This window comes from Thermothelomyces thermophilus, chromosome 4 (assembly GCF_000226095.1).
Source record: "Thermothelomyces thermophilus ATCC 42464 chromosome 4, complete sequence".
Classification (NCBI taxonomy): Eukaryota; Fungi; Ascomycota; class Sordariomycetes; order Sordariales; family Chaetomiaceae; genus Thermothelomyces; species Thermothelomyces thermophilus.
In genome coordinates, this window is record NC_016475.1 from 4,087,220 (window position 1) to 4,109,077 (window position 21,858).

General features: G+C 54.7%; 7 protein-coding genes and 1 non-coding gene across 8 annotated transcripts; 4 read left to right on the forward strand and 4 right to left on the reverse strand.

Annotated features, from left to right (window-relative positions):
• Nucleotides 1-138: 138 nt before the first annotated feature.
• On the reverse strand, nt 139-2,396 carry MYCTH_2307600 (uncharacterized protein). Its single transcript, XM_003664562.1, has one exon. The coding sequence runs from the start codon at nt 2,005-2,007 to the stop codon at nt 454-456; it is 1,554 nt and encodes a 517-aa protein (XP_003664610.1). The 5' UTR covers nt 2,008-2,396; the 3' UTR covers nt 139-453.
• A 730-nt stretch (nt 2,397-3,126) lies between these two features.
• On the forward strand, nt 3,127-5,197 carry MYCTH_2307601 (uncharacterized protein). Its single transcript, XM_003664563.1, has 3 exons — nt 3,127-3,286; nt 3,342-3,580; nt 3,637-5,197. The coding sequence occupies exons 2-3, from the start codon at nt 3,497-3,499 to the stop codon at nt 4,915-4,917; spliced, it is 1,365 nt and encodes a 454-aa protein (XP_003664611.1). The 5' UTR covers nt 3,127-3,286; nt 3,342-3,496; the 3' UTR covers nt 4,918-5,197.
• A 983-nt stretch (nt 5,198-6,180) lies between these two features.
• MYCTH_102297 (uncharacterized protein) lies at nt 6,181-7,506 on the reverse strand (the record flags this gene model as incomplete). The annotated part of the gene is made up of 3 exons (XM_003664564.1): nt 6,181-6,731; nt 6,845-7,279; nt 7,473-7,506. 3 exons carry the CDS (start codon nt 7,504-7,506, stop codon nt 6,181-6,183), a joined length of 1,020 nt encoding a protein of 339 aa, XP_003664612.1.
• Nucleotides 7,507-12,225: 4,719 nt separating this feature from the next.
• Nucleotides 12,226-13,202, reverse strand: MYCTH_2032939 (uncharacterized protein; the record flags this gene model as incomplete). The annotated part of the gene is made up of 2 exons (XM_003664565.1): nt 12,226-12,401; nt 12,461-13,202. Coding segments are annotated over 2 exons (918 nt in total), but the record flags the coding sequence as incomplete, so codon positions are not given.
• Nucleotides 13,203-15,265: 2,063 nt separating this feature from the next.
• Nucleotides 15,266-16,497, forward strand: MYCTH_102295 (uncharacterized protein; the record flags this gene model as incomplete). Its single annotated transcript, XM_003664566.1, has 7 exons — nt 15,266-15,277; nt 15,378-15,470; nt 15,546-15,832; nt 15,908-15,986; nt 16,035-16,193; nt 16,249-16,424; nt 16,476-16,497. The coding sequence occupies 7 exons, from the start codon at nt 15,266-15,268 to the stop codon at nt 16,495-16,497; spliced, it is 828 nt and encodes a 275-aa protein (XP_003664614.1).
• A 568-nt stretch (nt 16,498-17,065) lies between these two features.
• On the forward strand, nt 17,066-17,177 carry MYCTH_t117. The gene has a single exon. It is a non-coding gene; the product is annotated as a tRNA-Leu (tRNA).
• A 957-nt stretch (nt 17,178-18,134) lies between these two features.
• MYCTH_53698 (carbohydrate esterase family 3 protein) lies at nt 18,135-19,007 on the forward strand (the record flags this gene model as incomplete). Its single annotated transcript, XM_003664567.1, has 3 exons — nt 18,135-18,234; nt 18,308-18,669; nt 18,762-19,007. The coding sequence occupies 3 exons, from the start codon at nt 18,135-18,137 to the stop codon at nt 19,005-19,007; spliced, it is 708 nt and encodes a 235-aa protein (XP_003664615.1).
• A 153-nt stretch (nt 19,008-19,160) lies between these two features.
• Nucleotides 19,161-19,564, reverse strand: MYCTH_2307606 (uncharacterized protein). The gene is made up of 2 exons (XM_003664568.1): nt 19,546-19,564; nt 19,161-19,480 (listed from the first exon to the last, which is right to left on the reverse strand). Exon 2 carries the CDS (start codon nt 19,469-19,471, stop codon nt 19,208-19,210), a length of 264 nt encoding a protein of 87 aa, XP_003664616.1. The 5' UTR covers nt 19,472-19,480; nt 19,546-19,564; the 3' UTR covers nt 19,161-19,207.
• Nucleotides 19,565-21,858: the final 2,294 nt, after the last annotated feature.

A 21,858-nucleotide genomic window follows, 5' to 3' on the forward strand; every position in this document is an offset into this window, starting at 1 on the left:
ATTACGAGTTAATTTTTTTTTTTTTTTTGGGGGGGGGGGGGGGGGGGAAGGAATGAAAGGGGGGAGGGAAGAGTTGGAGTTAGCCAAGCAAGGGATGAGCTCCAATCAATGACTGGGAGTCACTCCCTTTGCAGCGACAGGTCTCTCTGATCGCTAGTTGTGCATAGAACTTAGATCGGGAAAAACACACAGCATGATTTCTTACTACCTAATTAACGGTCCATTTGCGGTTCTCAGCTCAGCCCCTCTTCGATACTCCTACAGCCACTAACGGTAACATGTCCTGTTGTGTGTGCAGCTCTCTGACGCGACTTCTCAGATTTGGCCTGAACAAACGCCATAACACCACTGTCAACCAGATAGGCATGCAGACGCTCGGCGAAAAACAAATCGCTCTATCTTTTGTTCTCTCTTAGAGCACTCCAGACGCCGGCTCAACCCGCCCATTAAGCTTTAGTAGTTACAGATTCCGCCCACATCCTCATCCATGGTCCAAGAGCCAGCGAGTCCGTGCATTGTCACCTCTTCGGCCCCGCCCGCCGCCGCGCTGACCTGCAAGCCGGCTCCCTCGTCGGGCTTACCGGCGAAGAAGTCACCCTGGCCCTCGGTCCTAAGCTGGCGACTCATGAACCGCTTCGTCCACTCTTCAATAGCCGGTTCGCCCGTCTCATCGCGCGCCTGCTTCAAAAAGGAGATGAGCGCGGTGCCGCCGGTGCCCTTGAGGCTCGCCCCCTTCTTGCCGTCGGCATCGTTCGGCTCCTCCGGACGATACGCGATGCCCTGCGGGCCCGGGCGCTGGCGGGAAGCGGTGGCCAGGTTGATCTTGCGGCGCGTGGCCTCGGGGCTGCGGCTCCGGGCGCGAACCTCACGGGAGGGTACCACGATGTAGCGGGTGACGATGGCGATGTGCTTGTCGCGCAGGTTCCGCAGCATAGACAGGCATGCATCGTAGGCAACGCACAGAGGCCGGTTATCCGCGTGGCTCTCAACATAGTCGCGCAGGTTGGCGACAGCCTGCACGTCCCCGAGAAAGCGCGCATGCGGACCCGGCATGTACTTCCGCATCTCCATGATGAAGTTGTGCTTGGGCGGCGGGGCTCGGCCCTCTCGCTCCGCGGTATCCTGGGTTACTGAACGAGACTTCTTCTCGCCCGTCGGGCGGTGGTCGACGCCCAGGACTATATCGAAGAATTGGATGAGGCTGCTCTGAGCGTTGCTGCCGCCGGCGTACTGGCGGTAAGTCTCTTTGCCGGAGCCATCCTCGTAGATGACGCCGTGGGGAAGGCCGGCCTCGGCCATGTTCTTGCTGCCGGCGAGGAAGGGCCGAATCCGGTGGTAAAAGATATGCGGGTCGCAGTTCTCGTGCATGCGCTGGAGCAACGCGGTAAGGTCGTCCAGGCGCTCGGCAAAGGTGTTGAGGCAGCTGGTCACCGTCGTCGCATCGTCTTCCCGGGCGGCGGCAATGGCGGTCAGCATCAGTGGGATGATGGGGGCTCCCCGGGCTTCCATGGCTACTGAGACCAGATAGAACCATGACTCGTCCAGGGAACCGGTAAGAGTGGTGAGAGTGGCGAGGTTCTCGAGATTATCGATGCCCTCGTCCATGAACAGCGGCTTGAAGTTCCACAGACACACCGCGGCATAGGTGGCGACGGGTGGCACCTCGAGATGGGCCGATATCTCCAGCAGCGGAATCGAGATGGAAGGAGGTAGGCGGTCACTGGGGCTATCACCACCCCAGATGTAGCCGTGGGCCATGAAGCACAGAATCGAGTAAGCTCTGCGCCATTCTGCTTCGTGTTCCAGACCGATGGTCGAGAGCACGGGAAGGCGGTCGATGACACCGCGCAACCGCTTGCTGAGAATCAGGCCCTGAAGGTTGGCGACGATGGCCTCCCACTTGTTATAGTAGGGATCCGGGAGTCTCGTCAACGGCAGAACGTCAGGGAGGAAGCCGTGGGTTGGCGAGATCCCATAGTCGGCCAAGACGGGAATCGGGGGAAGCATGGCTGCTATTGAGCAAGCCTGCTGAATCCTTGCTTGGCTTTGTCTTGAGGGTGGTGTTGTCCTCTAGAAATGGCGCGACGACCAAGTTGGTGTGCGCTTAGCCAATAGGAATTGCAAGGCGAGGTTGACGATTCCCAAGTTGATGAACTAAGAGGTCCTGACGCAAGGAGTATACAGAATGCGCTCTGTAATACTCCTCAGCCGTGCGAGAACTCTTGTGTGGCGTGGGCATGTAGCGAGTCTGAGGCAAAAAATTTCGGAAAGGCCGCGCCTGACTGGGAAGGGGAAAGGGTTTCAATGAGTTGAACTGGGTTTCAAAACTCTGGCTCGGGAGGAGTGGGCCCTTTGTAATCACCACGCCTTCAGACGCAAGCAACCGGAAGTTTGCCCCTCTGTTTCCTGAAAGAACGCTAATAAAGGGTGCAGTCACCTGCGACATCGGTTTCTAGAAACAACCGAAATAGATCTCAAAACGCCGACTGACCGGGTGGAGTCGGAAGGGAGATCGAGGTTAATGGGATTCGCTGTTGGCCGATTTCGAGAGACCCTCGTGCCTCTTCCGACAACGGCCATGACCAGATCGGGTGGCCTGATTATTCTTGACCTCGGGACTCTGCATTTCGTTCCCGTTCCTTCCGTCCGGTGGCGGACTTTAGAAGAACCTTGAAGGTTAGAAAAATTGTTTGGGCGCGCGGAATTGTGTAAGCAACAATTGTAAGCAACAATGGTTCGATGCGCGTTAAAGCGTGGGGTTGGCGAATCTGGATGTGAATGACGCCCCGCGGCGAAAATGGGGTTCATGTGGCGTGCATAGCGCGCCATCCAGGTGCCACAAGATCCCATGAATCACAGGGCTCAGTGGCTCGCTTAGGAACGGGAAGAGCTTGGGCCACCACCCCGCCAAGGAGCCTTGTCCGTCATGGCGCGCCAAGCCAAGCCCCTCTGATCGCCTGGCTTGGCACCCCGGAGGCATCTTCCAGTGTGCTGACGGGAGCCGACCTCGACGGCTGAGCAGCTACAAGCGATGCGCCGATAGCACGAGCGCATCGATGCCAGCTCAACATGGTGGTCCAGCAGCATGTCCTCAACTGGCTGTACAGCGTCCTGACAAGTGTGAGCGGTTCCCGCGACTATCAGTCATTCATTACACGGCGATCGACGCCGAACTGACCCCGCCTCGTCCATGAGCAGGAATACCACGATGTCAACCGCACCTACAACGACGTGGCCGCAGCCTTGTCACAGTATCCCTCGATATCCCCCAAGACTGATGTCTACAGTACGTACGCGGCCCCATATCCGGTGATGAATTCTGGTTGACAGGGTGTTCGCAGCATTTCCCAATGGCGCCTCGGCCCTCCTCCTCCACCTATCGGGAACAATCCCAGTCGTCTTCCGCGGCACAACCTACCGTTTCCCCATATCAATATGGGTTCCGCACGCGTACCCGCGCGAGCCACCGCTCATCTACGTAACCCCGACCGAAACCATGGTGGTGCGTCCGGGGCAACACGTCGACCCGCAGGGCCAGGTCTATCATCCCTACCTTGTCGGATGGGCGACGTTTTGGGATGTAAGAGGCATGATACACAGACGATATGGTCACTGGGCTGATTTGGTTATCTGCAGAAATCCACAATCTTGGATTTCCTGGCCATTCTTCAGGACGTGTTTGCCAAGGAGCCCCCCATTGTTGCTCGCCAGCCGGGGCCCCCGCCGCCTCGGGCACAACCGACGCAGACTCCTCCTCCCGTACCTCCCCTCCCTCCAGATCTCGCCCCGAAGCCAGCAAGTCGAGTTCAATCACCAGCTTCAGAAGGGCCGAGGCCGCCACCACCACCTCCAAAACCAGGAACGCAGCCCGCGCCCCAACAGCAGCCCTCCCCAGTTCCGGTCCGACAAGATGGTCCTCCAGCCCCTCCGCCCCCGCCACCGAAGATTGGTGGCCCTCTAGGCCAACATGCTTCAGGAGGATCGCCTCCTACGCGGCACGAACCCGCTAGAGCTGGGCCTTCGCGTTATGAGACAGCAGCGCCACTACCACCCGAAGCACAAGCGCAAGCAGCACGGGGTCCGCCCGTTTCAATGCCCCCGATGTCTCCCCCAGCCCCAGCAGCCATGCAACATCCCTCTTACCACTCCATGCAGTATCAGGGCCCACCACCCACGGCCAGCTTCTCGCCCGGACCACCACACTCACCTCAACCACCCACATATCCGCCCGCCGACCCACGAATGTCAACCTTTGCTCACCCCCAAGGGTACAGCACCCCTCCGCCGACATGGCAACAAACCCTGCCGCCCGTCCAAACCCAGTCCCAACAGAAACCACCTCCGCCGCCGGATCTGTTGGATGACGATCTCACGGTAACGATCCCTTCCCCTTCCTCCGTTCCTCCGCCGCCGATTCCGCCCAACCCCGAGAAGGACCAGCTCCTCCACCAGCTCGCCCAGACACTACATGCCTACCGCGAAAAGGCCCGCGCCCAAAACACGGCCTCCCTCGAGGGTCTCCGAGCCCAGCGCGCCGCCATGCTACAAGCCATGACCACCCTCCAAGCCGAGTCGGCCCAACTGACCCAGCTCACTGCCGTCCTCAACTCGAACACGTCTATTCTGCAAGACTCGCTGCGCCAGGCCGACAGCGTGATTGAGTCGTCGGCAAATCACCCAAGGCCGGACATCGACGAGCTCTTGGTGGCGCCGACGGTGGTCGGAAACCAGCTGTACGAGCTGGTGGCCGAGGAACGGGCGTTGGCCGACGCCATCTTTGTGTTGGGACGCGCGGTGGAGAAGGGCCGGATCACGCCGCAGACGTTTGCCAAGATGACGAGGAGTTTGGCAAGAGAGTGGTATCTGAAGAAGGCTCTGGTGCGGAAGATTGGGAAGGGGATGGGGCTGACCGAGTAGGCAGGACTTGACCCTCCCAGCAGTGGAGAAGAAGGAAACGGGAGGTGTAGATGGGTTAAAAGGTGTCTTCGATCAGATGGGAGAGGAAACAGAAGGATTTGTGATGTCAAAAGGTAATTAACTAACATATATAACCGTAGCGGTTTGAATTCCTGTCTCCGCATTATCCCATTGCCAACACCGTCCCCGCGGATTTGAAGGTAAAGTCATGCTAGACGATTATAGAATATACACTTTTGGGAGCTTTCCTTATACCGATACCAATGAAGGAATCTACCCAATAGAAACAAACAACAGACATAGACATGGTTCCAAAAGTATCGTCGCTTCTCTAACCCTCGCCTCGTTCACCGTCATTCAGCCCTAACCTTGAGAAGGTCGTCCCCAGATGAAACCTCTACAGTACTGTAAACATTCTCGAACTCGGCGCCCCAGAACCACGCCCAGGCTCGAAAGTGACAGTCTACCCAAGATACCCACTTTTTATTATTATTCTGGTTGAAACAAAAAAAAGGCCAGTGTACTTATAAAGTTAAGACCAGAAAGAAGAAACAAAGAGGGCATTATCTGAGAGTAGAAACATAATAGAAGACAACAAGACAAAAGGGCTGTCCCTTGTGCTTGCTCTTGTTAGGATTGAGCGCCTAACCCCACTTGCAGTATCCAGCCTTTGTGAAGAGCTGTGCCACATGCTAGAGTATTTCTGTGCTTGAGGATTTGGAACGAAGGTGATTACGAGCTAATTCTCCTCGCCCTCGTTCAAGGAAACCGCGTACCACCTGAAAGATGAGGCTGGAAGATGAGGCAAAAGTGCTCTTTGGCCGGGTTTGGGCGCCCTTATAGCCTACCATCCTGACCGTGGTTCCCTAACGGGAGCGGGTTCTCCGTTTTGGTTCCGATAGGCTCTGAAATAGCTATTATTAATTAGCTGAAAGCTCCAAAGCCCGGTAGTCTTGATGTGAATCTTCGCAGCACCTTCCTCACATTTGCACACAAACCTTCTTTCTCCATTCGAACCAAGAATGGTAATTACCTTGTATCAGTTGCTAGGTAAATGTTGCGCAAACTTAAACACCGGGCAGTTCCAATCTAACACGTCCAGGTAATGATGAGCGCTAATTAAATAACTAGTCCAATTGATTCCAGATGATCTTCTCAATCATTGCACACCCCTGCTCCGGAACCTCCTAATTAGACCACAGGTAGTACCACGGAAAGAACGCCAACAACAGCATTTGCAGCTTCCGAGCCATTGAGATTTAATTAATGGCACTTGTGGCCCGAGTCGCCGCCGCGCCTCCTCCAAGAGCAATCGACCTTGTCGCAGCACTGGTCTCCGTTCGTCCAGATGCAGTTGTTGGCGTCGGACTTGATGTCGCAGGGGACCTCGGTCAGCTCGAAGGGGACGCACATCTGGGGATCCTGCGTGTAGAAGGTCAGGGCCGGGGTCTGGGCGGGACAGGCCGGGCCGAGGCCGTGCCGGAAGCCGCCGAGGCAGTACTTGCCGCAGGGCCACTTGCTCAGCGCGAACTCGCCCGCCTGGTCGAAGGCCTTGGTGCGCCCGATGTGCCGGCCGTTCTTGGCGTTGTTGAGCCACATGCCGGCGTTGGCGCCCGTCGTGACGTCGCCGTAGATGTCCCGGATGTACGTCTTGTCGGACGGGTTGATGGCCAGGCCGGGCGTGCACTTCTCGTCCTTGCAGAGCTGGAACTTGCCGTACCGATGGGCTATGCTGTCCTTGGTGGCGTAGTACACCCCGTCGTTGTGCAGGCCGAGGCGGTCGCCATTCTCGCTCGTGAAGGTGTGGCATTTTCCTGTGTGTTTGTTTGTTTGTTTGTTGGGAGATCGCTCGGCGTCAGCTCGTCTGATTAATCAATCAAACCGACTTTCCTTCTCTCTCTTAAAAATTAAATAGTCAGTCACTCACCCGTCTCCAATCCAGACGAACAATCCGGCTTCGGCGGCCTGGCCTGCCTGCAGGTCCCGTCCGCCGCCTCGACGGTCCCCTCGGGGCAGACACATTTCCCGTCGACCAGCTGCTTTCCGTTCTTGCACAGCTCCCTGCACAGCTGTCCGTCGTACGTGTAGCCGATCGGGCAGCAGCGGTAGCCCGTCGCGGCGGAGCCCACCAAGTCGTGGCCGCCGGCGCAGCAGTCAAACGCCGTGTCGGGGCTGCCGAGGAGCTGCTGTCCCTCCAGGCAGCAAGCAAAGTGCTTCTTGTCCGCGCTGAGGGTCGGGGCGGTGCCCGGGTCGTCACAGGCCTCGATCCTGGTACATCGCATTCCCGGTCTGCAGTCCGGGTCGTTGTACCGGATCTCGTTGCCCGTGATCGATGACGAGGATGTTCTAAAGTTAAGTTTACCTATACATCTTTTACTTAATTCTACTTTAGGTTTTTTCTATACAAGAAGTTAGACTTCGCAAATTATTTTCTCTACATTTGCCATACAAATCTGCAGTGTCACTTGAATAAGACTGTCCTATACTCTGTCCCTCCTTAACGTAGAAAGCAGGGGGGAATTAAATGAGAACACGTTCAACCGAGGTATACATACCACCCCTCAGTAGTTCAGTTGCTGTGGAGTACATATATACACTGTCGTTGTGCAATCCGTGGTGTCCCTCTGCTACCATTAATTAGTCGACGGCGATGTATGTGTTTGTGTTCCCTGAGACCCGAGCGGTCGGTGTACCTGTCTATCTTCGGCATATAATTATTCTACTCTCAAATAACTGTTGAACGTAGACCCTTTAAGTCTTCTAGTGAGTGACCACTCTCACCACGGTATCCAACTGGACAGATGGTAACCGCCTGCTTACATTTCCTGCACTCCGAACCCTTAGACTCAGCACTAGGTCCTGGCTGCAACCCTCTAGTATTGCAAAGCTTACGTTCACATACAAAGAGTACTAATTATATTAATGCACGGTAGACCATCAAACCCGTCGTTCCCTTAAGTAGTCCAGTCCATAACGCCAAAGCCCACCTTTGCTGAGCAACTTTACAAGCCTCACGGGGATCATATCCTGTTCCTTATTGCTTCTTTCCTACTCACGAAACCCAATCCGGGCGTCAAAACTCTTAAGCTTTGCTACATCCAACACCCTTGCCGGGCGAGGGTGCACCAGCCGACACTCTGGCGTCGCCACCGGTAAAACAGGCGCCGGGTCCTACTCCCCGCGAACGTACCCGGACCATCCGCAGTCTGTCACCGCCCCCACTGTCGCCGCATTTAGATCAGGCCCCGTCGTTGCCACTCTCACTCTCTCCGCCCGCACCTCGGAATGGCCGGGGACACGGCCGCCAAAAATGTCACTCTCGCGGCTCCTGTTCATCAAGGTGCCGGGAGCCTTCTTCGGCACGGACGACGCTGGCCATGACACTGACGACGAGCTCGCCTTGCGCGCCTTATGGGACCGCCACCGTCCGAGATCCAAGGCCGCGGCGGCTGCGCGACGGCCCCAGCTTATACTCGTGTTCGTGCTGGTGCTCTCCATCAGCTGATGAGCCCTGTTGCCCAAGCCCTTGCTGTATGTGATGTCGTGCGCTTGGGCGGGAGCTGAAGTCAAAACCGGCTTAGCTGCCGCCGCTGCTGCCGCTGATTTATAAGATTTGCCGAGAGGTTTGCTTGGGGAGTTGCTGGCTCGGCGTTGTTGGTCACATGTATTTCCGCTGGTGTCTAACCGTTGTCTATTTTTTTCTGATGTGCATCCCTGGATCAAGCCTTCATGGCTCTCCTTCTTGTGAAGAACCGAATTAGCTGGTGCCTGGAAGGGTTGTCTTGCCACTTTGTCGGTCGTGTCATGTAGTTTGACGGACCCAGGCATAATGGGTCGGGCCCCGACCTTTCCCGCTGGATCCAATCGTCCATCTGCGGTTTGGTTAAACTTCGACATCTTCTTGAGTGTGGCTTTGAAAGAATAGCTCGGTTGACGGTTGGGTTTTGTTGTCGAGAGAGTCTGCGTGATACCTGGCGCATTGAGTGTTCCCAGATTAAGCCGCTTAAATTGTGCAATTTCAGACGTCGGCTGCCGAGAAAGCTCTGGAGGCTGTTTTGCGGAAATCTTTCGTTGGACATAGGAGGGAAATGACCGCAGAGTGTGCGGTGTGAATATCCGCTCCCAGCCAGAACCACGTACTCGCCCAGTGGGATGTGCAGTTGATCCCACTATTTCCTCTGCCGACGTGAGCTCGAGAAGTTTGCCGGCAGTTTGCGAGCGATTGATAATTTGGAAAACGTCAATGTTGTCCCTGGCTGAAGGATCTCCAAGATTTGCAGTGCCGAGTTTGCTGCCAGGCGCCGTGACGGATGCCTTCTCTTGGGACCACTTTGCGGTTGAAGTAGGCAATGACTTCGAAGATGAATCGAGAGATCCCATATGGCCCGCTTTCAAACCTGCAGATGACGAGCACCGGAGTATGCTGCTGCTCGCACTGGCAGCAATGGTGGTGGATGCTATCGTAGGCATGCTTGGGCTGGACTTCAGTGAGTGTCGGTAGCTCTCTGTCCTCCGATGGTTTGAATGTGAAAACGAAGGTGAGCCTACTGTCGGCTTTTGCAAATCGGAAATGTAGATGGGGTGCCCAGGCTCCTTCTTGACCTGGTTTCGTATCACCATTGTCCTTGGCGATGCCTGATGATCCGCCCTTGAATCAGAGTGACAATTGCAAGGCTTAGCGGCTCCCGGCCCTGATAACAACGAGGATTGCGTCTGCAACGAACAAGCTTCTGAATCGTCTGTGGCTGCTCGACCAGTAGCACTGATCGGTATCCCTCGGTGTTCCTTTCTCTGGCGAACAATTCGTGAGAGTTCGTCAAAAAGACCGCCCCTAGCAACATTTTCCTGCCTGTGCTCAACGGCTGGCTCTGAACGTTGGCACCTCTGCAGATTGTTGCCTGGTCTCTGAACTTGAGCTGCTGAAGCCATGTTGTCTTGGCTAGGTAAGAAAGGCTGCCTGTTCCGCGCGCAGGGTAACTGGGCGCATGTAACCGTGTTGGTCAGGTTGTCGGTATCCTGGAGCGAACAGAATCGTTTTGGCGTATTAGGGAGTGACGTGCTGGATGTCTGGGAAGTATCAGCCCGATGTGCTCGTTCGAATGACTTTCGCAAATCGGCAACACTCCGGCTTTTGTATTGTGCTCCTTTTTGTTGGCGGTGGGTTCGTCCTAGTCCTGCGCGAGGCTCTCCCGCGCGAATCCGGTAAGGCATTCGGGAAAGGGGAGAAGAACGTAATTGTGGCATATTTCTCGCAGATGGCAATCTTCGGCATTGGAAATCGCGGATCGGAAGGTTACCTGGGGCTAACGTCGACTGCCTAGGAAGAAAATGGGGCCTCGTGGAGCTGACGGCAGCCGCTTTAACCGTAGGAACTGTGGCGTTGCCTATTGACAACGGGAGGTCAAAGATCGGTCCCTCCCAAAAAAGAGCTTGCAATCACACTCACCGGAAAGCTGTTCAAAAAGTTTCTTCCTCTCTGAAACCAACGTCATTCGCCGGCCCTTGGAATTCTTCGAGACATTGACCTCTGGTTGTTGCAAAGACACATGCTGCCCTGACGATTCTGGAGGGCATGGCTGTGCTTGAACGTTCCCCGACACATGATCTACATGTGTGTATGATGGTCGCTCCTTTCGATCCGTGTCAGGTATTCCCTTTGTTGTTGGTCGTTCGTCTTGGCTGGCCGGGACACTGGGTATCACAGCAGCGTGGGCTGAAGTTGCTGCAGCGATGCTGTCGACACTGACTCCTGTTTTGGATGCGATAGTGCCAAGCTGCAGAGAAACTTGTACCCGAGTAAGGAGTTGCGCGTTTGAGAGGCCGGGAGCAATGGTGGGCAACTTGGGCGTGTGTTGCCGCGGTGGAGCTGATTGAAGGCCGAAATTAACCTCGCCAGCTGCATCTGACGTCCCCGGCGTCTCAGGCCTTGACACCTGGTGATGTGAAAGGTTTGAAGGTATTGAATAGAAAGATGCAAGTTCGTGAGAGTTGGCGGTCGGTACTCTTCCGGTAGTATTATTCGAGCGAGGTCCAAACTTCGCGACTTGTCCGTTGACGTGGACGTGCCTGAGCCGGGAGTTATCCTTGTCGCTGAGTACACAATCCGAGCTCAACTGGCTGCAGCATGAAAGACGTAGTGGGCCTGGCTTCAAGGTTGAGCCCATGATTCCGATTTTGTTCCACGGACGTGGATTTCTTCATCAAATGGCTAACTAGTCCGTTCCTGTTGTTGTGTCAAACGAATCGCGGGCCGCTACTCGCAGCGGCTCCGAAAAAATGAATATCAATAACTAGTGTATTAGTAGCCACGTACGTGAGCAAGAGTTGGGAAAGGAAGTTTAGGAATACCTGGTCCCTTTCGGCCCTTGGGTGCCTAAATGTCAAAGAAGAGCACCAGGAGCGAAAATGGGACCAATAGAACTCCAACCACTGCAAGAAAGGAAGGAGTGTTTAGTTATGTGGATAACCCGGGGCTTCCTTCCGAACTGTCTAATCTCGACTTTAAGATAAGGAAACTGAGAATAACCAGTGACCAGGGGTGATGGGAACTGCATCCTGGAAGATTCCAGATCCTCGCTCTTGCTCCGGGAGTACTTAAAAGTGCTGGCTCCCGATACTGATATTATGAGAGAGCCAATGCACATGGCTCGGAGTTTTGATCAATGACCAGCAGCATACGTGAGTATTGGCAAGAGTATATTACAACAGCGCCGTAATTTTCTCAGTTACGATCCCCCATTCGTGGCAAGCCAAGAATTACCGACAGAATGAATGGGCAAGCAAGGGAGCATTGAACCATGGCTCCCTCAAGGACCAGCAAAGAAACGCTGGCAATGCAATTTGAGACGGCCCTTGACGCCGCTCGGACCTCCGTCTCTACACACCAGTGTTGTAAGGTGCAATCAAGCCTGCCTCGGCCCCTTTCATCGAGCGATCGAACAGCAGCTCAGCCTATGAACCGCCCGTCGGCAAGCGCTCCACCCTCCTCTCGATACCGTAGCCGACTCGCACCCCGCGCTCCAGATCAACGAGGGCCACATCTCCGCCGGCCAACATGTCAACCTCTACTGCATTCTCCGCCTGGCCCTTATCGAAACTCATCGACCGACGGCTGGCTGCGGCAATGCGCGTCGAAATGGCGGCCTTCCCACCGCCGCGATGAACGCCGTCACTGTGGATATGATGGCCGCGGCTGCTCATGAGAAGCGGGCGATTGGCGGTGCTGACGGCGGTATCGCCCGAGATTCCGTCGCGCGAGACGATGGATGAGGTCATGCCGGTGCTCCTGGCCGAGTCGGGCACGCTTTGTCCGGTGCCAAACCAGCTGGGGTTGGCGAGACGCTGCGCGACGAGAGTGCCAAGGGGGAGGACGACAATGACGGAGGTCTGGGTAATGGAGGCGGGCTCGAAGCGTTCCCAGTTTCCAAACTCCAGGCCAGAGAAGACAACTGTTGTGGTTGTTTCGGAAGAGCACCAAAAGTCAGCTCAAATGCTTGGTATAATTATGGGAGGGGAAACCGAAGAGAGAGCGAGAAGGCCTTACCCGGCACGAACATCAAGATCCCATTGGTGATCACCAGCACGTCCATCGCCTTCAAACCCTTCATGCTGGGCAAGATGCTTCTGTTGGTCCACATGTGCATGACCAGCCGGACGTTGAACAAGAAACAGAACCAGCATATGGACGCCGTGATCAGGCACAGATACGTCTGCCGAGCCCAAGTGGCGATGGAAGCCAGGTCGGCAAACAGAATCGCTCTCACCTGGATAACGGTGGTCGTGATGCTGAATCCCATGGTCAAGCCGACCAGCCCCAGCGAGGCCGCCACGGCGGGCACCTTCCAGACAACGCTCCACAACCGCAGCATCGACCACGCCTGCAGGGAGAGCGCGGCCAGGATGAGCGCCGTCACGGGCACGCTGAGGGCGGTGGCGGCGGCGCTGAGCACGAAAGCGCGCCGGGGCACGACGGCCGCGTCCTGCGACACGAGGACGTACAGGTCGACCCACGTGGTCGTGAAGAAGAGGGCCAGCAGCACCATGCGCACCGCGTTGAGCGCCAGCGCCACGATGCTCACCAGCGTCGGCGCCCGCCGAAAGCGCGCGCTCGGCGTCATGCCCAGCACCACGGCCAGCATCATGACGCAGGCCCCGACCTGCGTGCCGTAGAGGATGGAGAGTGAGGTCGCCTGGAGGTACATCTCGGTTACGTTGTGGGTGTTGAAGGGGATCGGCGTGGTGCCGTCCGAATAGAGGACGAAGGAGGTTTGGTTGAGCGGGTTGAAGTTGGCAGAAGGGGGCCCCGTCCCCGGGGTTGGGGTGGTGATGGTGGTGGTGTTGGTGGACATGTTATCTCGTGAACGTGTCGTCAAGCTAGAGTCGATGTCTTTGAAGCGGTCGGCGCTCAACAGTCGTACGTATGTCTACGCCAGTTTATATGGTGGTTGACCGTTGCCACGATAGGTAGCCGAGGTGGGCCATCTTCTGAGAGCAATAGATGAGAGGTGATATCCGAGCAAGCTGGCCGCTTCATAGATGGGAGGCTGCCTCGCAGCCCGAGCTCTATTCTGGTTCAGAGAACAATCCCAGGGCCTAGGCCAGTTTCCCAGTCGGCGCCGACGCTGATTTGGGCGTATTGTCTCAAAGAATACTATGATCCCTTGGGATGTAGCGTATTGCAGGGGTACAATGACAGATAGTGAGCCTGTGGGCCATTGACGGTATGTACTTAAGCGCGCTCCGCAATAGTCGGTTGCCCTTGATATTGTTCGTTGCCGCGCTCTTGGTATTGTTCTCGAGACAGACCCACAACTCGCTGCGCCGCTGGCCACCAAGCAACTGACATGTCGTAGGTGTGATTTCAGAATATGAACAGGTTCAGTTTTATGAGAAAGGGAAGGGAGCTAGAAATGAGTCCGAGAAGCGATTTATGTAGTGTACGGGTTTTGCGGGGGCTTGTGTCGTACAGCGCCGGTCCAGGTTCGATCCCGAACCCTCGTCACAGATGTCGCACTTTCGCTCGAGACAATCACCAAGCCCAATTGAATACGACCGAGCTATAGGTTCATTCAGAATCCTCACTGTACGAATTGAAACATGTCCAAAAATGGACATGTCGGCGCAGCTTCTTCAGGGAGATTTTAATGTCTCAACCTCACCTCCATGTGCCTCATTGGTCTCGTTCTCGTTTTTGCTGCCATGCTTTTGGCCCAGCAGCCGCGTTTCTTACCCCTCGGATCTCCGAGCGGTGCGACAATAGGTGTTGGGGACTCCGTATGAGCAAGACAAGGGGTTGCAAAGTTCCAAGTCGACGATGATGACGGTACGGCAACACGTGCAATGCTGCAGCTACCTGCAGCACTGGCACTGGTAGCTCTGCCCGGGCTGCAGGATGCACAGTCAGTTTCCAAGCGGGGAGGCGCAACGTTGAACGGTGTCGGCTCCTCGACGAATACCGCATCGACCGGTAGCCGCGTAGGTCGGTGTTTGGTCAACCTTGCTGCCAATGCTCCAATCGGCATGCTTATATGTACATGCGTGAGTATGTGTAGCCGTCGATCAGCGGCTGTTGCGGTTGGTGGCCTGCCAAATTAGTGAGCAAGCAAGGCGAGACATTACTGTACATGTATGGCGGAGTCATGCTGAGGTCCAATCAATCTTCGTTGTCAAGTTTCCTGCCGTTAGTTAGGTTCCGAGACATCTGCAATTGGACGTGGAAGAGGAACTTTGAGGAAGGCTCTATGGATGGGACAATGGAGAGAGCAGGCAAGTCAACTTGTTTGGGGGGGGGGGGGGGTTCAAGGAACTTACTGCCAAAACGGGTAGTTTGTTCAAGCCAAAGAGAGTCCCCGCTTATCGGGGTAAAGGATTGCGAGAAGGCGACAAAATGGTCGCCTCATATCTAGGGCAGCGTTAAAAAGCAAAAAGTTACGTGGATATTGGTGTCATGACGATCAACATCCTTGTAGGACTTACTGAGAGAAGAGTCGGAGTTCTCAAGTTATTACAGAACGACCACTGGCCAACTGTGTGGTGGGGACAGAGACTGATGCCGAGCTCTTTCTGTGGTAACGTTCGCCTGTAAGTTGAGAGAATGTAGTCCGTAATCTTGTTACGATAAGAACTCCACTGGCGGCAATTGCGTGCTGCTCTACTCCGTACACTCATCTTGTGCGGGGCTGGCATTCCCACTCGACTGCCGAGTTTCATTCAACCAACGTTCCTTCTACACTGGGACTCGGCGCCGCCACAGACCCATCGACGGGAATTACGAGATACGGTTGACGAAACTATCATTGGAAAGATCCGAGAACTGATAGTGGGTGAGCTGTGGCATTGTGCAGACATGATGGTGCGAATTGTATGTCGGGTTCCACTTTCAGCTTACTTGCCCTCTGTCCTCCGTGTTATTTTTCGCCATGCTTCCCACTTGACTGGCTGACTCGGGGCTCGTGGGCTAGGCAGTAGGTCAGTTGACGTCGACGGCCAGCATGGCCCGCAACCTCTCCCAGTGCCGTACCCTTGTAAAAAAAGCAGCTCAGGCTGGTGCAAAGGTCAGCTTCTCCCAATCGATCTTGGGCTTTCCTCAATTGATCCCGTTTGGATACAGGGGCTGAGTCTTGGTGCAGGCCCTCTTCCTGCCCGAAGCGAGCGACTACATTGCTAGCTCCCCAGCCGAGACCGTCGCCCTCGTCCGGCCGGTAGACAAGAGCGAGTTTGTCTTGGGCCTGCAGGAAGAAGCCCGCCGAGAGAAGCTGCCCATTCACGTTGGAGTCCACGAGCCGGGGCTCGATTCCAACAAGGTGAAAAATACCGTCCTTTGGATTAATGAGCGCGGTGAAATTGCCCATCGGTACCAAAAGATTCACATGTTCGATGTCGACATCAAGGACGGGCCTGTGTTGAAAGAGAGCAAGTACGCGTTTCCCTTGAAGTCCCATGGCATATTAATTATTGTGCTCCCTACCTTACTCTGACATGATGTTTTCAGCTCAGTGGAACCGGGAAATGAGATTCTTCCCCCTTTTGACACGACCCTCGGGAAGGTTGGGTCGACGATATGTTTTGATGTCAGTCTTGCTCGTCGTTCTTATCGTTCCTCTGCTGACCCTGTTTAGCTGCGATTTCCCGAAATCAGCATAGCCCTAAAACGCCTTGGGGCCGACATCATTACCTACCCATCCGCCTTTACCGTTCCCACAGGCAGAGCCCACTGGGAGGTCTTGCTGAGGACTCGAGCTATCGAGACTCAGTGTTACGTCGTTGCTGCTGCTCAGGTATGCCCCGAACTTGGTCTCGTGTTACTGATCGTTGTATCTAAGGCCAAAACAGGTGGGGAGGCACAATGAGAAGCGGGTCAGCTACGGTCACAGCATGATCGTCGACCCGTGGGGTGTCGTCTTGGCCGAGCTTGGGGATACCAGTGAGGAGCCTGAGATCGCTACCGCGGATATCGACCATGACCTGTTGCGAAAAGTCAGGATGGAGGTCCCGCTCCGCAGAAGAACGTGAGTTTTTGTCACCACTTTCGTTTTCCGGGCTATCTGACAACTTCCCAGGGATGTGTACCCTGAAATCTAAAGTCAGCGACTTCAAACTAGGAGCACCTATTGTTGTTTTCGAATACGGAGAGCCGCTCCCGTTTCACAAGCACTCTCTGCTCTTCTTCGACCAAAATGCGCCACCCATCGAACACATAATTGCGTGGCTGACTCAGTTTTGCTATCTCTGTTCATTTTGCACTATACATGCCGGATGTGACCAACGATATCTCAAATTCACGCAACCTGCAACAACACTAGGGTCGATGCAGTCCACCTGCCCGCCCATGCCTCGCTCAGGGGTTGTGATTCCCGATTTGAAATTGATCAACAACCACAGATTCCACCCCTCACCGCCCATGATTGCAGCAGCAAGACAAGAAAGGGGGCTCATGTCAGCTTGCCACCGAGCTTTTCGCTAATACAGCTACCGCATTCAACCAACCGTTTGCCCCCCCGTAAAAGATTTAGTGGTCTGAGCAAGATCCTTCTTTCGTCCATCTTCCAGCGTAGTGTTTTGTATAAGGCTTAGCAACCTTCAGGATACCTCCACTCACTGTGGCTTCCTCTTTTGCGGTCGCGCGGTTTGTCTCCACAACTACATCCACGGCAACTTGGCCGAGTGGTCTAAGGCGACGCACTCAAGGAATCCCTTCCCCTTTGAAAAGGGGCTGCATTGCGTTCTCGCAAGAGGCGTGAGTTCGAATCTCACAGTTGTCAGAATCAAGCCTGGTGAGGCAGGCTTCGCTTTTTGGCCTGTATTAACAAACTGCTAGTTTCTGCACGCCTGCAAACGACTTTGGTTTGGCGTCAGTCAGTCTTTTTGTGGTTTCGCTGTGCAGACCAGAGAAGCATCGAGCCTCTGCGGTTAAATCAAGGAAAAACGGTCTGATTAGTAGCAGACAATATTTCTCCTGATCTGGCCGCCAGAGTTGATCTCGTGGCACATACGGTAAGGAGACAGCCGTATCAGCACCCCAACCACTGGCACCCCACTGTCTGCGCAGCAAATCGCGGAGTCTTCCAGGAATGTAAGTATGTATATACACCGAGCGACCCCAATCAATCTTCGGTTACAATACCGAGGCGGGGATCGTGTCACGCACAGCAGCCGGTCGAGGACTTCCGCTAATTGGGCTATTTAATTATCCTTCGAAATGGTCTCCCCAATGAGAGTCGGGCTTGGCTACCTACCACTACCGGCGTGTACGGAATACCAAGCTCTAAGATACCCGAAAAGGGAGACGGAGCACTTTAACTACCAGCTGTTTTTGGTGGCATTTCGCGCCACGGACTTCCTGCCGCCCGAACAGGGGCTTATAACAGAGACCGGGTATTTGAAACCATGCATAAACCAGGGTTACAGACGTTACTAGAGGTCTTCTGGAAGACGTCAAGACACTGACGAAGAAGCTTATACCCCCTATCGGAGGCTCCCGCCTGCAGTATCCATATCGTCCCTGCTGCTTAATCTGTATAAGCGCCCCAGTCAGACTAGGACATCATGTCCTGCCAGTGTCCATCAGCTGGAAGGGAAGAGAGCAGGTTCGGGGGGGTATCATGAAGATATAAAGTGACCTTACCCCCCGAGGCCTCGAGACCGACTCGAAGACTTCCAAGTTGCAAATCCAGGTGCAGCTAGGTCTAAACAACTCACAACCTGTACCAACCACCACCATGCATATCTTGAGCTTCGTCTCGGCCTTCAGCCTGGCCAGCCTGGCCCTGGCAAGCCCAGTGGAGGTGGCGGAGCGTCAAGCCCAAAAGCTGCGGATCAGTACGTGAGCCCTCAAGGCCTGCGGGTTATACCACTCTGACCCGACTCTCGATCGGCTGCTAACAGATAGCAGTGCCCCTGGGCGACAGCATCACCGAGATCACCTGCTGGCGCGCCTTCGTGTGGGACCAGCTGGCCGCGGCCGGGCTGGCCGACCAGGTGCAGTACGTCGGGTCGCAGAACAGCAACCCGCAGGGCTGCCAGCCCCAGACCGCCAACTGGGACCAGCACCACGAGGGCCACTCTGGCTGGCTGGCTATCGACATCGCCAACAACTACCTGGCCAACTGGCTCCGGAGCACGCCTGCCGACATTGTCATGTTCATGCTGGGCACCAACGATGTCGTGCGCGGGCACACTACGGATGAGATCATCAACGCCTACACCAAGATGGTCGAGATCATGCGAGCGGCGAACCCAAACACCAAGATCATTGTAAGTGTGCCCCCCAGATGCTTCGTCACAAGGATTGGGTAATTAGGCCTCCCTAGCGCACAAGCGGCTGACCGACCACCCTCTTTCCGCAGGTCGACCTCGTCATCCCGCTCCCCTTCTCCAACGGCCCGATCCAGGCCATCAACTCGCGCATCCCCCAGTGGGCCGCCGGCCTCAACTCGACCGAGTCGCCCATCGTCGTCGCCGATTGCTACCAGGGCTTCACCTCTTCCATGCTCCGCGACGGTGTGCACCCCAATCTCGAAGGCGACCGCCTCATCGCCTCGCGCGTCGGTCCGCTGCTGCTGGATTACGTCAAGCAGTCGCTGGGTCAGTAAGGCCAGGGTTGAGGGAGGATATCGTAAGGGACATGAGCCATTCTGCTATGCTAGAACGAGGACGCGCTCTCATTGATGAGTGGATAGCTAAAAACATTTGGACGTGAGCAATGATAACTTTTATTACTTGTGCAATATTAAAATAAGGATGTTTATAGCAATGGTAAATTATCATCCGTCCATGTCCTGCAGGAGTGAGCTCAGAGTCTGACCGGGAGACGCGAAAATGATGTCTGTACAAACCTCATCGGCCAGGGGTTCCTCTCCCGTCGGGGCTTTCGCCGGCTCGGCAGTGGTGGCGACTGCGGGGACAGGCTGGGGACACGACGCTCCCTGGCCCTGTTCGGCCCTGGCCTTCTTCCTCTTCTCTCCTTCATGGCCTCGATCCGATCTCCCATAGCACCTTTACCGTTCTGCGTCAGCTCGATGCAATGACTCACTCGAGCGCGCTCCTCCTCGGTCATCTTTTCGAGCTGTTTCGGGAATGTTTTAATTAGATGTCGAGTTCGGCGTACACGACGCATTGTTACGGACTTACGTCGGTGCTGGTCTGGGAGGACGACTGAGAACGATCGGTAATTACTTAGAATTCACAGGCACTGTCATAATGTTAGCTTTCACCAATATCGTCCATTTCGTCAATACTTAATTACTGGTCATGGTGGCGGCAGCGGTGCTTGAAGTTGATATCTGGAACGTCAATATCAGCAGTTCTCAACAAGAGAAAGATTGTACGGTTGTAAGGCGCTGTTCTTACATGCTTTTGGAGTTGCTTATTCGGTCTAAATATTGAAGAGCATTCGCATCGACTTCCCAGCATTTTAACGGTAATCTTGAACGTGCTATTACACCCGCCGGGAATAGCGCCCTTCCAAATAGGGTAGAATAGCGGCGCGTCTAAACCCCCAGCGCGCCTGCGACATAAATAAGAGCCTCTCCTCCGACGTCCCTTTCTTGTACTCTCGACTTCCTCCCTTCCTTTCCCTCACTCTATACCCTGTCTCCTCGAATATGTACATCACGTACGCCTCTTTAATCCTCATTTCGCCAAGGCAGACGCGTGTCTGCCCTACCCCTTGTCTTCCCCTCTTTCCGCCGGCTCCTCGAACCCGTACACATAGTCTTGCGCAGTTCCCCCCTTTTTTTGTTAGCAACTGTTTCCCCGAGCCCTGCTCCTTTACTGCTTGCTGATTGAAGCCTTCTGGCTGGAGGAGGAGGATTGCAACGCTGGCTGGTAGAGTCGACCGGGCACCAGGCAGCCGCCACCGCATGCTGAACGGTTACAATGTGGTGTTAGGTCAAGCGACAGCGTTGCCGAGGATATCGTCTCATCGGTAGGTAGTTGAGGGGAGACGGAGATGGGTATGTTTATCTGGCAGTGCAAAACGGTTGCCTGAGTAATAGTCATGCTAAAGGACAAACAGAAGCGACATGTGGAAGCCCGTGCCGATGAGGTAGTGGCTGGACCGCTCAGGCTTGTGGGCGGCGAGATGCGCTTGATTGTGATTCCAGGGGTATCAGATGGCACTGCAATCACAGTTTCGATGGCGGATGCATCGAGGAGGTGAAGATCAATCCCGCGCTCAGCCACGGCCTGTTTGAAAGCAACGGGCAGCTTCTTCTCCAGCCCGTCATCCTTCACGCCGGCAACATTCAGGCAGTCCTTGTAGTTACATTGGTACGGTCGCTCGTTGTAGAGTCAAGCAAACTGGACTTGGCATCGAATCACATCGCTCGAAGAGGCGCAGTCCACCACGGCAGCGAGCCAAGCCGAGAGGAGGATACATCAGTGGAGAAGAGCGGTATTAGTAGGTCGGACCCCCTGGATTCCGTACACCCCACATTCCGAACAGCCCACATTCCGAACAGCCCTAACACCCATACCGCTACTTCAAATCCTCAACTTGAACTTACTACAACTCAGTCAATCTTCGGCCAAACAAGCTCATTTTTAAATATAAAAGGACTTCGAATTAGCCTAGTTACGATAGAAAAACGAAGCTCTAAAGGCATAGTTAGAAGTAGCCTAGCCGTCAAAAAGAAAGAGGGTATAAATTAACTTAAATAGCTAGTTTGCTTTAATTAAATAGGTCTATAGGGCTTAGATTAAGGCCGGCCGTATAGAGGATATTATAGCTAAAGAGAGCGAGCCTGAAGGTACTAAATCGGAGGGTTCCTATACTTTAGTGGGTTAGATATAGTTATAATATATAGTGTTAAAAAAGATAGGTTGGTTCTTAGGTGTGGGTTTGCCACGTGTTTGGAATGTGGGGTGTTCGGAATCCAGGGGGTCTAACTTATAGAATACCCGATCTATCTCCGTTACCGGCGCATATTGGTGCCAATGTCCAGCTATCGGCTATCTTCTGTCCATTGTGCTTGTCATCCTGATTTGGGTAGATAAGACCCAAGAAGACTTTCTCGATGAATGATACTGCATTCGCGCGAGAACAGCGAGGTTGCATCCGCCTCGCTTGTAAGATCTAGGCAACGCATTTGACCTCTCGAGCTCCCCTACAATCCAGTTTCTAGGGTTGATTGCTATCATTGCAGAGTATCGCCTCTTCTTGAACGCAAATCTCCTTGATAAACTTGTGATGCTCATAGCAATCCTGCATGGATAGCCGGGGCCCGGGCTTGTGTACTAATGATCATTCTGCTGCTCTGACCAACTCCACGGGAATTCAGTTCCATTCTCGATGAAACGTCAATCTCATTGTTCCAGCAATGCTAAACACTAAGCAAGGCCTTCGTCCATAGATTAACTTTCGGGGTTATAACTCCTGGCCACCCCGCGGAGAGCCCTTCCAGCCAAACCTGCAGACGCCTCTCTCTGAGTTTTCATACATTC

What these genes read in the sequence shown, in the direction of transcription:
- MYCTH_2307600 (XM_003664562.1), bottom strand. Translation starts at nt 2,007, where the DNA reads ATGCTTCCCCCGATTCCCGTCTTGGCCGACTATGGGATCTCGCCAACC.
- MYCTH_2307601 (XM_003664563.1), top strand. Translation starts at nt 3,497, where the DNA reads ATGGTGGTGCGTCCGGGGCAACACGTCGACCCGCAGGGCCAGGTCTAT. An exon ending in GATGGGCGACGTTTTGGGAT is followed by an intron (nt 3,581 to 3,636) that starts GTAAGAGGCATG and finishes GGTTATCTGCAG; the next exon opens with AAATCCACAATCTTGGATTT.
- MYCTH_2307606 (XM_003664568.1), bottom strand. Translation starts at nt 19,471, where the DNA reads ATGACCGAGGAGGAGCGCGCTCGAGTGAGTCATTGCATCGAGCTGACG.